Source organism: Pimephales promelas, chromosome 12 (assembly GCF_988280905.1).
Source record: "Pimephales promelas chromosome 12, fPimPro1.hap1.1, whole genome shotgun sequence".
Classification (NCBI taxonomy): Eukaryota; Metazoa; Chordata; class Actinopteri; order Cypriniformes; family Leuciscidae; genus Pimephales; species Pimephales promelas.
In genome coordinates, this window is record NC_142780.1 from 10,269,939 (window position 1) to 10,287,368 (window position 17,430).

The window sequence follows — 17,430 nt, forward strand, 5'->3', positions numbered from 1 at the left end:
TAATGAGAATGGCATATTTAATCTAAATGTTTATATCAGAAGTAAAACATAGACATAAAACATTTATTTAAACTGTTATTGTGAATACGGACTGTATTTATGATTTGGACTTATAATGAAGATTTACGGTTTTACTCCATCTGCCGTTAGATTATAGGCTATATGTGCGTCAGTTTCACTAAACGGCCCAACGCGCGTGCTGGCACTGTCATTTAAGAAGGGATGGATGTTTGCTTCAAGTGATGATAGGTTTGTGAAATTATATTTGTATTATCTTTCTGTAGATGTATAATTTTCTTTAGATTCTCTGTCTAATAGTAAGCAAAAAGACATTTGACTCCAGCTCACCATCGGTGTCGCCAAAACCCATAATCTTCTAAAAGAGTGCGTACGCACGGTCAAGAGCATCCTTATGGTGCGCACTTATTTAGGCCAAGTTTATTTTTTATAAATCCTGATGTGCTCGTGGAAAAATGCGTACGCATATTTCTATGCCCATTTTGTGCGTACGCAACGTTTATACATGAGGCCCCTGGACCGGAAGCGATGCGACCTGTTTTACAGAGAATGCGGAAGTAAGTTGTGCATAAAGCCTAGAGCATCACAGTCCCGCCCACAGCGAGAGCGCTGGTGCCGGAAGTAAATTTCCCATTCATTTCTCCGATTGACATTTTGTAAAATCCATATCTAAAGAGTATTAGAGCATGTCTGAGGATAATCAGCTACGGCTGAACTCATAAGCATACAGCACATCATATCGAGTGAAAAAACGAAGAGAAAAACCAAAAAAAGTCGAGGGTACAAGCCTGTGTACATATTTTCATTTCCGAGCAAAGGAACTACTCCTCCCATAAACCACCGCGCCTCACTGAAGTCGTCTAAAAAACCACCGTGAAAGAGCCTTTTGAGCAACTTCCAAATCTGACGACGGGCACGTGAACTTTTTCCTCCAGTGAATTTTATATAGTGAATGTACAGGAAAACCCATTTTCCTCGATTTACTGAAGCAAACGCATTTGCAGCTCAACATGCAAAAACATTGAGTATCTGGCTCGCTCATTAGCTAAGCTGTGGCAACTGCACATCCAATGGCGCGCGGGCGTCTCAGAAGTGCGACCAATGAACTTAGCCCTACGTCATCACGCGATCTTCAGTCTTCACGTACCTTCGCGGGGTTTCAGACACGTGACACGACTTCCACCAATCAGATGCATCACTGTTGGATTGTGGGATTGTTCAGGATTGTGGGTAATGAAGTACATATCCAATACATCGCGAATAAAAGGCATTTATCTTAAAACAAGGTTAGTGCCCCATGAACTTTTTGGCGTTTATATGAGCACATACAATCGCTTAGTACAGCCGTAGCTGGTTTTAAGTCTACCATGTATGGTTATGTTTTTATGGCTTATATCTCAAATGTCAATGGAAAAATTGTATTGAATTTTTACTTCCGGCACCGGCTGTGGGCGGGACTGTGATGCTCTATTCAAAGTAGAACCGCCACTGGTTGAACCGGATTACAAGGACATTCGCGGGCTTGCCGCTTTGCTTGATGTTATAACGTTACAGTGCGCGTTCTCTCCCCTGGAAATTTTCCTTACAAATGCTTCACAGAGGCATTATTTATGTCTTTTGGAATGCAGTTGGCTTATATATTAAAACTAAGAAAATCACTGAGAAGGCTGCTTTCATTTCAAAATACTAACGCGCGCTTTGTGAAGAGCGCTCGTGCATGCGGCCGTGAGCGACTCATTGGTTGAATGTGCATAAACCTGCATGTCAAAATGCTTTTACTAAGCGAAATAATGTAAACACGGTCAGTTCTTAAACCAACAGGACAAACCACATTTACAATTTCAAGAGATATGTGCATTAGTATGAATGCAGCTTATCATATCTGAACTGAGGGGGAAAATCACTCCAGCTCTTGAATGATAAACATTCAGACAGCCTACTTTTAAATACTGAGACCACTCTTTCTTTATTGCTTATAATGCTTTTATTGTTTCTCTTTATTTACTAGCTTTTATATTATGAAGATGTATTATTTTATAAAGCTGATTTAAAATTCTTAACATTGGTTTAATTATTTTTTTTTTTATAATTATTTTTTAAAGTTTGTGTTTTTACACATGTAATTAAATACATATTTTAAGTGTTATTAAGATGAATTAATAAAAAAAAGTAGATCGGATCATGAGCTGCCTAAAGATTCCCATCCCTATTGTACAATGATTTATTGCTTGTCTTTGTCGACTAATACAGAAGGTAAAGAATTTTTTTTTTAAATCGCATATTAAATCGCAATCGCAATATTGGTTAAAAAAAAATCTGATTTAGATTAAGAAAATTCAGAAAAAAAAAGAAATCAGAAAAAAATCAGATTTAGAAAATTAGATTATTTTGCATAATCGTTCAGCCCTACTGTAGTTGTGGTTGTATACATCAGTTAAGTTAGAATAAAAATGGTGAGTGGTGCAACATGGTAACTGAAGATAAAAGACGCGTCTGCCGTCTCCTGAAGGTGTCTGTATCGCTTTTACTTGCACTTTGTAACTTCGGGTTTCAGGTAGGAACCCGAGCACAAAAAGAACTACAAAATTCGACCGCTTTACGGCATACGTCACTACCACCACCCACAACTTCCTCAGAATCTAACGTTAGTGCTCAACTCGCGTTTGATTGCCGTCTGTATGTTTTCCTCATGCCGAAAAACAGCTACAAGGAAGAAGGCAACGGTTTTATCAGAGGAAACTAAAAAAGAAAAGGGGAGAGTGACAAATTAAAAGCCAGGATTAGGATTAACACATTGGTCCAGCTTTCGCTTCGCTCGCTGGCGTGAGCTAACGGAGGAGAAAGAGTGCTCGACCGATGCGGACGCTTGCCTGCACAAAAATGCCGTTTCTAAGGTAACCTAGATAAATTCATATAAAGCAGTGTAGTATTTCTGGTATTCCGGCCACAGCCGATGGTGTTACGAGTGTAATAAAATGCCCACAGCCCAGTGTTCATTTCTACAAACACAGCCCGCCTCCGTGCAGGGCTCGCACTAATAAAATCGGCTCATGTCAAATATAACGTTAACGTTACATTAAATGTAGTGAACGTCCCCACGACTCAGTAGTACCCACAAACACTAACATTACACACCACATGTCCCACGGTTTCTGTAAAAATAAACCAAAACAAATTAACGTTACAGTCAGCTCTGGTCGACGGTGTTTTCAGTGCAGTGAATGTGTCCGCTGTCCCGCGCCCACATTCACTCACAGACATGATAATCCCCACGGGGATCACCCCGCTCGCTCTCTCAGCCGACTGCTATAAGGGAATCAAGCGCGGCAAGGTTGCCCGGCCCGCCTCATACACTGCAAGCACCATAGACAGTAAAAGCACAAGCACACACAATCTAAAGACACGGGAGGCTGACCGGTTGACTGTTTGTTGACTTTAATTTGCGACAGTGCTGCAGAGCTTGTGGCCTCTAGGGACGCTAGACGTGAAAATTACATGTCGAGCACCATCTAGTGGCCAAAAAGTTCCGCAGTGTGGCTTTAAGAAAAACATGTTTATCAGCCACTGAAGTACCACTGTGAACCACCCTCTAGCATTTTTACTGTGGAAGAGCTTCCTCTCTTCCATCTTTATCAGTGATATTTCATCCCTGACATGAATGACTGGGTTCGCAAGGACCAACTGTTCTCCATGATACTTTTGGTTGAGGAAAGAATCAGGTTTTACCTTTTGCAGGAAGTAGGTCTGAAAATTAATGAAGTTGTTGGTCTTGACAATATTTGGGCAGCTTTTGCAGCAGAACATGCGTGTAAAGATAGACTTCATGGCTGGGGGCCCATTCCAGGTGCTCATCATGGAATTAGCAATCTAACAAAGATAAACACAGTTCATTTCAAACAGAAGACATTTCAAACGTCATGGGAATTCAACTGTACAACAAGGAAACTATATAGTGCTAATAAGCAATGTTGACTTAAATTACCTTAACAGTAATGTAAACTGGTTAACTGCCACATTTATGTTTAGACGTTTTCAATTACTGTCACTTTAAAGTTATAAACAAACTTGTGGCACTCCTAATAGTCATTACATTAAGGTATTGGGTATGATTAAGGGATTTAGAATATGGTCATGCAAATTAAGGCATTAAACTTTGTTTATCATCATTAGTTTTAAGTGATTGTGTTGCTTAGTACTTGTTTTACCTTAGCAAGACAGAAGCAGGCCTGCATGCGGACTTTATAAAAGCACTGGTCTTGTTCTAGGATATCCGTAAGAGCAAGTCGTGACGCAGGAGTGGGAAATTTTTCCAATGCTGAAATAGCCTCCTCCTGGGCCACTACATCCCTCTCAAACCGCAGTTGGTACTGCCACATGAAATCGGCCTGTTCAAACTCGACCTTCCGCAGGATGGACATGTCTGGATCAATTCGGATCCACAGCAAAGGAGAGTCAGCACTGTGACATCGAAACAGAGGAAAATGGTTTGTTGCAGGTGGGATGCTGAAATGAATCAGGCTCTCTTTGACTTGGACTAAAATGGATCTGAAGGACCTTCCTATAGCCTGGAATTGCCATAGACTCTAAATTCTGACTAAAGATATTATTTGCAAAATGGAGGCTGGATTGAAAGATAAAATAAAGAAGATAAAAAGGTAGATTCTATATGAACCTGTTTAACCAGTGCCTAAGCTCACAGTGCTGTGTACAGTGGTTGTAACCTCCTCCTCTCTTCATCCTCACCCTATGCTGTTTAGAAAGGCTGATGTCGCTAGCTCCCTGTGGCAGCCCTTCCTGCTCTTACATCTGAGAGACAACAACACTAATCATCACAAATCCCTCTCACACATCTCCATGTTATTACGCACAGACAATCAATGTGCCAGATGTATGAATTACTAAAGTTTCACCAGTCATGTTGTCATAAAAAACCCACAACAATATATAGATGACAATCATAACATGACAGAATTACAAAGGTAAAAAGCCATGGCAGTGTTTATTTATCAGAGTCTGAACGTCAAAAATGACTTAAATCAGCCATGGTGGTTTTGTATTTAACATCACAGTCTGACATGGCTTTTAAAAATCTGACACCCAGGGGTGGAAAAAGTACTGAAAAATATACTAAAGTAAAAGTATCATTATTTCCCAAAAATTGAGTGCAAGTAGAACAACAAGTACTTGTCTAAAAACGACTTGAGTAAGAATAAAAGAGTAGGTGATTGACCCAGCCTTACATACTGTAATGAACTTTTCCTGCTTGTCAGAAATTATTAAGAATACCTATATCCCTGCAATAGTTTTAATTTTGACTGACAACTTTTTAAAATACATCACTTATCGGTGATAAAATGTATCTACTTCCAAAACAACAGGGAAATACTATTATAAAGAGGGAAGATAATAGTTATTTTCATTATGCACTCATCATCATTTTATATCATAATGTCTGACAAAAATAGATTTAAAATCAGTAGTAAGACCTTAATGAACACAGAGCAAGCTATTGTTACATATAAAATATCAATGTTCAGAACAGTGCAAAGAATAAAAACAACTTTAGGTCTCTGTGAACTGGAGCACGTCACAAAAATTAACCGAAAATCAACGTATTGGCTACTTGCCTCACAGAAATCTTAAAAAAGCCAACTTTTAAATGAACCAATTAGAATTTTATTCAAAAACTCTTGATTACATAATTCGTATGAGAGCTGCATTTCTCTCTAAAGGCATTTTAGTCAACTAATGGCTTAAATCAACAACTACTAGTAGACTAGAAATATTTTTAGTCAGGGGCAGCTCTAAATCTAACTACTTGCTCATTTCCACCGAGCAGTACAGTACAGTATGCAATTATTTCTATTCCCATTGTCAAAATTTGTGAATGGTGCCAAAATCGAGAACTGTACCACTTTTTTGGGACTCATCCGTTGGGGTGCTAGCATAGTAGCCTGGTACCTAAAGGGTGGAGCTAGACTCACTGCAGAACGTGTCTCTTCTATTCTATTCTTATATAAAAAAAATAAATAAAAAAAACTGTGTTAAATTTATCTGAGAGGGGTCATAGCACTTATGTTTGTTGTCCTAATGTTAGTTTAACTGCTTCTATTTTTCTCATTTGTAAGTCGCTTTGGATAAAAGCGTCTGCTAAATGGATAAATGTAAATGTAAACGTTGATTGGTTTGCAGAGAATTGTTACTTGCACATGCTTTTTTAGCTGTGTTTTTGTAAAGATCTGCTGTCCTCCATTATTGTTTATTGTGATGCTTTCTTAACGCAAGAATGAAGTTGAATGCTAGACCATGCTCATCAAGTAAGGGTAATGTTGGCGGTGGAAAAGCAAGCCGGATCAGTCTTTGTGGAAATGGGCTATAAAATGTTTTTGCAATTCCTAAGTCTTTCCCACTTAAATGTTGGAACATTCATTGATCTGCATGGAATGGGAGCATAAAGCATAAAAACAACTTACTCCATGGCTGACAAGTCCATGTCTACTTCCTCTCCATTCATTAGAGGGATTTTCTTCTTCTTGTTCCTGGCAGAGAGAAATTTTAAGAGGATATATATATATGTATTTTTTAAAAGTGCTGGACTTGGAAGATTTTTAAATGCAACACCAATAACCTGCTATTAACTATAGGCATATACTCTGATTAGATTTAGGCATGATCTTTGTTCTGGAAGCAAGTCCTACCTTCTGCTTTTGGAGTGGCAGGGAATGTCATGTTTGAGACTGTTCTCCTCTATCTGCAATGTGTGGTTAAATGACCCATCCAATTCCTGCACTGTCACTTTAATAGGGCCCTGATGAAAATCAAAAGCATACACATGATGACCATTTTTGTGCTTTCACCTCCTGTTTGAAACACTTCTTTTATCAATCTATACATTCTCTCACACCATTTTCCTTATGGTATTCTCTCTGCAGACACTCACCACATATTTCTGTGTGCCAGACGAAGTGTAGTCCTGACGGATCTCAAGTTCCAAAACATTTCTTTTCCTGTTGAAGGCAAAACTTCCAAAGAATTTGACCACTCCACTCTGGTCTCTGAGGTTGATGAGTCAACGGTAATAATACATTAAAGAACTACAATACTTATGAGCTCAACATTTTTCAAGTTAAAAGCAAATGAAACATTTGTGTTTCCAAAAGTTTAATTTGCCAGAAGAGATCAACAAATGTTGTGCTGTTCATGGATGTGAGTGGCACGTCACTATAAAAGCAAATAAAACTCATAATCAATGAGCCAGGTATGAAAGCATGTTTAGCCATGGAATATATATATATTTTCTTTAAAAGTAATTGCAACTTTTTATTTCTCACAATTGTGAGTTTATATCCCGCAATTCTGACTTTAAGCAACGTTATGGTTCAAATATAGGTTTTTACAACGTTTTATAAAGTGATAAACCTCACATTTCGAGTCAAAACTATAACTGGTTACATTTAAAATCTGATAAGAATGCAAATTTGCTTATTTTTGATCCACAGGTTAATGTGTGTGTATGCTGCTTACAAATACATTTACTTGAAATGGACAGTACTCACATTTATTTCACAATTTAGTATTCACAATAAGCCATGTTGTGATTCCTGTTATTCTGTCCCCATTTTTAAGACCTCTTGAAAAGAAAATTAAGATTTTTCTTATGCCATATAAGATATTTAAGACTTTTTATGGCCTTAAATTTGATAAAAAATAAATACTACTCCTGACAGCAGAAAAAATTGATAAGGAAAGAGTAACCTTTTTTAGAACGTTTGTTTTGATGAATCCACTTCAGACACCATACTCACATCTCTGACGTTAACCAATCATAACAGTGGTCATATACTGACAAGTCTTAAAGGAGCTAAAACTGTTTTGATGGCAGATATTTACATTTACATTTATTCATTTAGCTTACGCTTTTATCCAAAGCGACTTACAATTGCTATATATGTCAGAGATATATCACCAAAAGCATGCGTCTTATCCACTGCGCAATCACCACCACCATATTTGATGGCAGAATGCAGCAACTGACCAAATTAGAATCAAGTAGTCTTAGGACCCACAAAAGAAACATAACTTCAATCCACATAAAGGCTATGCATTTGAAGGATACACCCATTGTTTGATGAGGGGTCCGATGTCCTTCCCTGAGACATTAGAAATGGATTTGAGGAATCCAGAGGTGGATACCAGCATCTGGCTCCACATGTGAGACTGATATTTCTGGGATGAGGCTGTGCTGGCCAGACTCAAGAGCTTGTTAAACACCTGAAGAGAGATTTTAATGCCTTAGACTGAACAGTTAATAAATCAGCCACAAGGACAATGAAAATTTTATATAAAAAATTAGTTGCAAAATCAATGTGTGTGGGTGGTCTAATACTGATGACTTGAATCTATTCAAGATGTAAACACCATGAAATATACCACCTCCTTTCTTAAAAGTTTCAGTTCCTATACCTGTAACATGAACTCCATGCTAATTCGGTTTTCGATGAGCCTCATGACCAGGTGGGCTTTGCACTGGAACATCTTGTAATATTCCCAGGACAATGTGTGGGGGTGTTTGATGGAAAAGTGCAGGTGGGGTGTTGGACTGAAAGGAAAAAAGACATAAAAGACATTTTCTCACTCAGTGTGAAACAACATCTTTTGTGCAAGTTTAGATGAGTGTGTATAATTTATGAACAACGATAGAGGTGAGGTTATTACTTGTCTTTTTCTTTTCCTCCAGAGAAGGTGGGATGTAGCAGGACTCCACCCATCTTTAGCTCATACTCCACGATCCTGTCCAGTTCCTGAAGGATAAGAGAGTAACAGTTCAGCATTTAAAAAGTTTATGTTAGGACATTATCTCTCCTTTGATGACCACTTTACTTTATACCTCCTTAATCCAGTGACGATACTCATTGACTCCAAATGTTTTCTTCAGGTAGAGGCCATAAATATATCCTGAAATTCCCTTCAAAACCCACTCATCAGACCTGCAATTCAAAATACACATTGTATATAAAATACACAGTCATTTAGATTTTTATTGTAATAAAAATAATTTAGTTCAGTTAGAGAACAGACACTACAATTAAGTTCTGTCTTCTCTATTCAACGTCTCGAAGGTAGTTCCTGCCTGCCTGCAAAGCTCCAGTACTGTGAAAAAGCACTTGTGTAAAAATGCTGTAAATGAGAATGTTTTCAAAAATAATGTCATAATCATAAATAGATTTTATTTATCAATTCACTTTTATTAGTTAACTATTATTAACTGTTATTAACTTTTAACAGTTAACTAAATCAAATCAATAGGTGTTTAGTACCCTTTACGTTTAAAACAGCCTTTGTCCAGGTATTGCACATAGTTTTTAGTTTTGCAGGTTTTTTCAAGCGTCTTTGGAAACGTTGCCGCAGTTCTTCTGGTCTTAGTCTGTTTTTTTATATAATTTCAGATGCACTCGATAATGGTGAGATCCGACCTCCATGTGGAGCATTGGCTGTTGTCATAATCCTTGTGCATTCAAAAATTCCACAATTAATGGCACAATTAATGTCTGGAAATGTAAACTGATATTTCCTACTGAGACACTACAACAAAATATATAAATAACTGGCTTAAAACCATTTCTTTGAGGCGAAAATACTAGTGTGCCTAAGACTTCTGCACAGTACTGTATATATATATATATATATATATATATATATACAGTATATATATACTGTATATATATATATATATATATACACACACACATGCAGTCGTGACCAGAATTAATCATATCCCTGGTAAATATGATATAAAATGGCTGTAAAAAATAAATCTGCATCGTTTATCCTTTACATGTTTACGAGAAAAACATTTATTTTATAATATATATATATATATATATATATATATATATGATCAAAATAATAAATTAATAATAAATTAATTAATTAATAAATTAATAATTAATAATAAATAAGAGCGCCAAATTCGCGTCTATCGCGTGTAGTTCGACGCTATTCCAAAGCGAATAGGACGCGCATATAAAGCCAACGTTTGAAGTGAAAGCGCGTTCAGAGGTTCAGAGCTAGCCGATGGTACAGATTATGTGTCCCTAAGGAACCCACGTATCTAACAGTAGTTCCGCATCACATTAATTAATATGCACGCGAGTTTTATTTATTTTTATACCGTGTATTCTCCGTGTAAATCGTGCACCGAACCGTGATGCCCGCAACGTTTCGGTTCAATCGGGTTCAATACGAATACATGTACCGCTCCACCCCTATTCCTAATAATAAAATCATCCAAGACACATTTCACTTTCTTAGCATCATCCTACAGAACAAATTTAATTTACACAGAGGCCATATTTTGTTTTTAATGTTTTAAAATCTGAGCTCACGATCTGGTCATGCAAAGACATGAGCAAGTGTGTTTGAATGGATTTTATTGGCAATGCTAGAGAAGGCTCACTCTAAACCTAACACTGTCTTAAATTACAGGGTTAAACGACATCAAACAACACCATTAATTGCAGGCAGGCGACTGTTCTTCATTTCAAAGCAAATTCAGTTCTCCAGCTGGGGCTCGTACAAGCTCAAAACAATAAATAAATAAATAAATAAAGTCTGCTATAGAAACCTCCACATCTGATTTTGATTTTTAGACAATTACCACACAAGGGAGTTTATTGTAAGTAAGCTTTGGACAAAGAACTACAGCATCGGACCAAACGGACCTCACTCTCTCGGGGACGCACACACACACACACACACACACACACACACACACACACACACACGCACACATACAAACAAAGAGTACTTCAGTTAGAAAGCCAGCACGATGGGAGTTATGATGTAGTCTTATAGTCTTTATGATGCAGAACAGAAAAACAGGGATCTAACAAGCTTGACAATGAAGCAATGAAAGACAAACAAGTATTGTAAAATGGAAAAGTGAAATCAGGCTAAAAGAGACTCTGTGATGATCATACTTCCTTCATGGGTAATTTCTACATCAAAGACTAAACACATTTTTAACAAGCTCAGTCTGACATATAACTATTTTGTCAGATTTTTTTTAAAGCAATTGTACACATATTACAGGCTCAAGTAACCTTTGGTTAAATGTCTTGCTCCGGTACAATGGTAATGTTCATAGACCATGTGGAAGTTTGAATATAAAGCCAAGGACCAAAATTAACCCATTAAAAGACAATTGTATTGTTGTTCAACATTCACTGCACTTAAAAACATCACACTCTTATTTGACCAGAACAAACTAAGTATCATTAGAAATATGTAAGACTTTGACCACTGTTTATGATAAAACTAGATTGCAGACACATTAATTTCTTAATTTTTGTCAGGACATGAGTGCATACTCAATCTGTAATTTTTAATATTTTAAATAGAATAACAACATGCATATGAATTCTGTCACGTCTGCTCAGGTTTATTTGTGTTCACATAGATGCACTTGACAGACTTTGTTAGGGCTCTTAGTCCAATAGTATTTGGAGTATTTGAAGAATTATAGATTTATTCTCATGTTTGCAAAATATTAGCTTCATTTTAAAAAGGCTAACATAACATTTAAACATCATTATATAACTAAAATCCTCATTAGATCGTGATTGAAAGTTAATACAAACACTCGAAGGTGGTTTAAAATGAGTTGAGTAAAAGCGTAATATTGATCTTTTAAATTGTGTTCTGTAGCTTGATGGTGCTAATTATCACTCTAATGCACCTGTCGTGCAAGGAGTTATTCTATTCCATAAACTAATTTGTTAAAATAACTCACATAAGCTCCCAAGAATACACTTCTTTTTTATTATTATTTTTAGAAAGACTTAATGTATAGTGGGATCAAAGCAATGTGGATGGGAAAGCCTTTATGCCAGAATAAAGGCTAATAATGGCTGAAAACAAACAAAAGAATGATAAAAGAATAATGATACACGAATAATGAAGATTAGTTCTCATTCACAGCAGAGGTGTAAAAGGTTTGTCGAGTGAGTACAATAGAATCAGACATTAGAATGCAAACGGGAGTTTACAGGGCAATGAAATGTTTTATTAGCATCTTATCGGCCTCATCTAAAATTCACATGACATGGTCTTAGAAATGTCTCATAAAATTCATAGTATTAGAGATTTTAAATGAAGCATGACCACACGTATGGCGTCACTTAAATTGTGATTTTAATGGTAATTAAAAATCCCAGGATGTCCCTGTAGGGGAGTAACCCCGGCATCCTAGCCAAATTTGTCCCTTGGCCTCTGTCCATCATGGCCTCCTAATCATTCCCATATACTGATTGGCTTCATCACTGTCTCCTCTCCACCAGTAAGCTGGTGTGTGGTGGGGACAATATGGTTGCCATCGCATCATCCAGGTGGATGCTGCACATTGGTTGAGGAGATTCCACCTTCCATGTAAAGTGCTTTGAGTACCCAGAAAAAGCGCTATATAAATATAACGAATTATTATAGTACAAACCCAATTCCATAAAAGTTGGGACACTGTACAAATTGTGAATAAAAACAGAATGCAATGATGTGGAAGTTTCAAATTTCAATATTATATTTAGAATACAACATAGATGACATATCAAATGTTGAAAGTGAGACATTTTGAATTGCCATGCCAAATATTGGCTCCTTTTGGATTTCATGAGAGCTACAAATTCCAAAAAAGTTGGGACAGGTAGCAATAAGAGGCCAGAAAAGTTAAATGTACATATAAGGAACAGCTGGAGGACCAATTTGCAACTTATTAGGTCAATTGGCAACATGATTGGGTATATAAAGAGCCTCTCAGAGTGGCAGTGTCTCTCAGAAGTCAAGATGGGCAGAGGATCACCAATTCCCCCAATGCTGAGGCAAAAAATAGTGGAGCAATATCAGAAAGGAGTTTCTCAGAGGAAAAATTGCAAAGAGTTTGAAGTTATCATCATCAACAGTGCAAAATATCATCCAAAGATTCAGAGAATCTGGAACAATCTCTGTACATAAGGGTCAAGGCCGGAAAACCATACTGAATGCCCGTGATCTTCGGGCCCTTAGACGGCACTGCATCACACACAGGAATGCCACTGTAATGGAAATCGCAACATGGGCTCAAGAATACTTCCAGAAAACATTGTCAGTGAACACAATCCACCGTGCCATTCACCGTTGCCGGCTAAAGCTCTATAGGTCAAAAAAGAAGCCATATCTAAACGGGAACCAGAAGCGCAGGCGTTTTCTCTGGGCCAAGGCTCATTTAAAGTGGACTCTAGCAAAGTGGAAAACTGTTCTGTGGTCAGACGAATCAAAATTTGAAGTTCTTTTTGGAAAACTGGGACGCCATGTCATCCGGACTAAAGAGGACAAGGACAACCCAAGTTGTTATCAGCGCTCAGTTCAGAAGCCTGCATCTCTGATGGTATGGGGTTGCATGAGCGCGTGTGGCATGGGCAGCTTACACATCTGGAAAGGCACCATCAATGCTGAAAGGTATATCCAAGTTCTAGAACAACATATGCTCCCATCCAGACATCGTCTCTTTCAGGGAAGACCTTGTATTTTCCAACAAGACAATGCCAAACCACATACTGCATCAATTAAAACATCATGGCTGCGAAGAAGAAGGATCCGGTTACTGAAATGGCCAGCCTGCAGTCCAGATCTTTCACCCATAGAAAACATTTGGCGCATCATAAAGAGGAAGATGCAACAAAGAAGACCTAAGACAGTTGAGCAGCTAGAAGCCTTTATTAGACAAGAATGGGACAACATTCCTATTCCTAAACTTGAGCAACTTGTCTCCTCAGTCCCCAGACGTTTGCAGACTGTTATTAAAAGAAGAGGGGATGCCACACAATGGTAAAAATGGCCTTGTCCCAACTTTTTTGTGTTGATGCCATGAAATTTAAAATCAACTTATTTTTCCCTTAAAATTATGCATTTTCTCAGTTTAAACATTTGATATGTCATCTATGTTGTATTCTAAATATAATATTGAAATTTGAAACTTCCACATCATTGCATTCTGTTTTTAATCACAATTTGTACAGTGTCCCAACTTTTATGGAATTGGGTTTGTATTATTATTATAAGTTGTTATACCATATCCACATAATATTTTTATACATCTAAAAAATATTTTTTGTTTAAATATATTATTATGTTTGCTTATATATCTCCATTTTAATAACAGAGTAATCTGAGTAATTTGTTTCAATTAATTACACAAGCCTTTAATATATGTAGGTTATGTGTCTATTTAGAATGACTTATGAGCAGCAATCTATCTATCTATCTATCTATCTATCTATCTATCTATCTATCTATCTATCTATCTATCTATCTATCTATCTATCTATCTATCTATCTATCTATCTATCTATCTATTACAGGAACGTAGGCTAAGACTTAATCATTTTTAATTTCATAATTTCAGACGTAGCCTAGTGTTTTATTTTTTTTTCAAATGCCAGCACTGGCTTTATAGCCACTAGGCTACTAGTTATGCTATTTTGTGTCTACGACAAACGCGTACAAACATTATGGACCTGAATTTTGTATTTACAACATTTGTACTTATACAAAATTCAGGTCCATAATGTATTTTTCATGTATATATGCTTTATGACGTCATTTTCGATTTGATCAAGAACGTAAACTAATGCCAACGCTGTTTGAGTATATAACATTAGTAGCCAGTCAGTTGCTATTGTTGCCAGTCAGATGCTATTGTGTAAAACAAACGTGTATAAAGTTAAAAAATGTAGCAAATTATCATTCAGAAAGTTTAGTAAGAGCCGTGTGTGGTGAGGTTCTGCTTGACACTCTTCATCGCTGCTTTCTCGGTCTGATTCTGCCTCAAACTGATACTGCAGTATCGACACCATTATTTACATGATTAGACCGGAGCGCATGCGCGTTTCGCCCGTAAAGGTAATGGGCGTTAACCTTCCGGACAACGTTTGCCGCGTTTCCACTGCCGAGCCAGGGCCGAGCTGTGCTAGTGCGTGCCAGGGCCAGTCGCTTTTCCACTGTCACTTCCGGGGCTTGATCGGTGCTTACTCGGGGCCAACGGCCAGGATTTCTGGCCCGTCGAATACCTTGGGCCAGCTCGGGCTAGAGGCGTGCTCAAGGTAAAAGGCGGCAAAAATGGCTGGATCGGATCCGATACCGATCCTGAGTATCGGATCGGGACATCCCTAGTCTGCGCGTGCAGTAACTGGGCGCGGCCAATGACCTCTCTACGTCACGATGTAACAGCTAATGACTCGTTTCAAAAACAATTCATTTCATAAGCTGTGTCTGAAATCGCTCCCTATCCACTAAATAGTGCACTATATCGGGTGTCGGCCATTTTGTAGTGGTGTCCGAATTCTGAGTGAACGACATCATTCCCTACATTCATTCACTACTTTTACCCACAATCCTCTCTGAATTCGAGTGTACATTCGATGTACACTCGCTGAAGCCCTATTTCCCACAATCCAATGCGGAGAGAACTGAGCGCGCATGAAAGTTCGGCGCGAGCAAGTTTAAACCAGAGATTACATTACATCCAGTGGAGGATTTGAAAAATATCCGTTAATCGTCGTTTTGAACATAATAACGGTCGCCGGAGGGCGCTCGACGACACATCATCTGTGAACGTGAGAGTTAATGTACAATTTCAGTCGATGAAACTACAAAGCTGGCACGGAGGTATAATTACAAAATAAAGTCATTATGATTGTTATTGTTGTTAATATTATTTTATAAACTAGGTAATGTAAGATAAAAGGAGTTTTATCAGTACGCGTGACGAAGCCTTTTCTGCGACAGCTCCAACTCTCCGACGCACAGTGTAAACGTCAGCGTCCGAATTCACTCACTTCATCTCCTTCACTCCTTGCAGATATAGTGCACTCAAATGCCATACACTATATAGGGATTAGTGAATGAGTGAACGAGTGAGCGGTTTCAGACACAGCTATAGACTCAGAGTCGACTCTCACTTTTGAAAGACAATAACTTTATGTACGGTGCACTTTCAGATATAAATCTTTGCAGGATGTTTTCATTCCCTTAGAGCTATATTCCACACCATATGAACAGTCATTTTAAAAAATCGGGGTTCTGATAGGGGCTCTTAAAAATTGTTGAATGTTCGCCGGTTCCCGCCTCCTCCTTCCTACAACATCTAACCTCATTACAATTACAAAGAGAGAAATATTTAAACCTGGCTTGGCAGAATCAAATGCTTCCGTCATGTGACGAGGAGTTGCTGGTTCAATAAATACTGCAAATCATGCAAGCTCAAAGTACCATCCAGCAAACTTCATGTATGAAATGTATATAATATTCTACATAACAAAAATGCAGCAATATGCATTTTTGTGGCAGGCAACTATGGTCTCTGCATTCCTACCTACTTACCAGGACATCCTAGAGATGAAGCAACCAAAAAACTGCTGGGCCAAAGCATAAGCCAGAAAGCGCCTGGTCATAGGTGTCTGGTCTATGATCATACCACTGTGCAGGAGGTTGGTACTGAGAAAAAAAAGCACAGACACAAAATCAAACAGTGCATCAAATTACATTGTAGCCTCTGTTAACAAGAAATCTGAAATTCACACACGCAAAAAGATTTATGTGAGTTTAAAGATGAACTGAACTGAAATTTCAGAAAAGGTGATATAACAGATGTATTTTATTTATTCTCATTGGTACAATTTTTAAAATGGCAGAATTTGTTAAAAGGGATAAAATGGAACATTGAAAGTGTTGTTTTTGTTACACGGACGCCACCATGTTGGATTTCAACATTCGACTACGTCACTGGCATGGTAAGCCACTCCGTACCCTACCCTTACCAGCAGAACAGCCGTAGCTTGTAAACAGTCTGAGGCTAAATGACATGCCTGAGGAAACAGATTTTTTAGCGACATGCTATTTAGAGATGTGTACTTTCGTCAATGAGTACAAACGTCTGACAATGCATGAAATGTTTTATTTACACAAGTTACAAGTTCAACGCATCATTCACGGCATCACGTTAACGTTACTCGAATCCTTGATATTCAGCTGAGGGGAAAAATCCCGGATGTATAGTTCACTGTAGAGGATGGGATTCTCCTTCCTAAATGCACCCTCGCCCATAGAGTGAACTGCCAGTACGCTGTTAATCTAAACAGTCTGAGAAAAGTGCAACAAGTTAGCCCAGCCTAGTCTCGTAAAATACCCTGCTACTAATGTGGCGCTCGCGTCTCAGCTCGGACATCCATTAGAGACAGCATAGCCTCCTCCAACAGGTTTCTCTCACCGTCCGAACAGCATTCGAAATAAACGGTGCATGCTGAATCCTTTTTTCGCCGATCAATAAATGTTCCAGGTTGACCTCTCTGCAATAGATCGTCTCCGTGCAGTGTCTATGCTTCA

At 38.0% G+C, this 17,430-nt stretch overlaps 1 protein-coding gene across 1 annotated transcript in view; it reads right to left on the bottom strand.

The window, feature by feature from the left end:
• The window catches only part of taf2 (TAF2 RNA polymerase II, TATA box binding protein (TBP)-associated factor), an 84,124-nt gene that overhangs the window by 35,844 nt on the left and 30,850 nt on the right, over positions 1-17,430 (bottom strand). Inside the window, exons 8-17 of the mRNA XM_089117474.1 lie at positions 16,429-16,542; positions 8,906-9,005; positions 8,734-8,819; positions 8,482-8,617; positions 8,135-8,289; positions 6,959-7,073; positions 6,717-6,826; positions 6,492-6,557; positions 4,224-4,476; positions 3,745-3,885 (exon numbers count right to left, since the gene is read on the bottom strand). Coding sequence (XP_088973600.1) covers positions 3,745-3,885; positions 4,224-4,476; positions 6,492-6,557; positions 6,717-6,826; positions 6,959-7,073; positions 8,135-8,289; positions 8,482-8,617; positions 8,734-8,819; positions 8,906-9,005; positions 16,429-16,542 — 1,276 coding nt within the window. The remainder of the gene's footprint in view (positions 1-3,744; positions 3,886-4,223; positions 4,477-6,491; positions 6,558-6,716; positions 6,827-6,958; positions 7,074-8,134; positions 8,290-8,481; positions 8,618-8,733; positions 8,820-8,905; positions 9,006-16,428; positions 16,543-17,430) is intronic.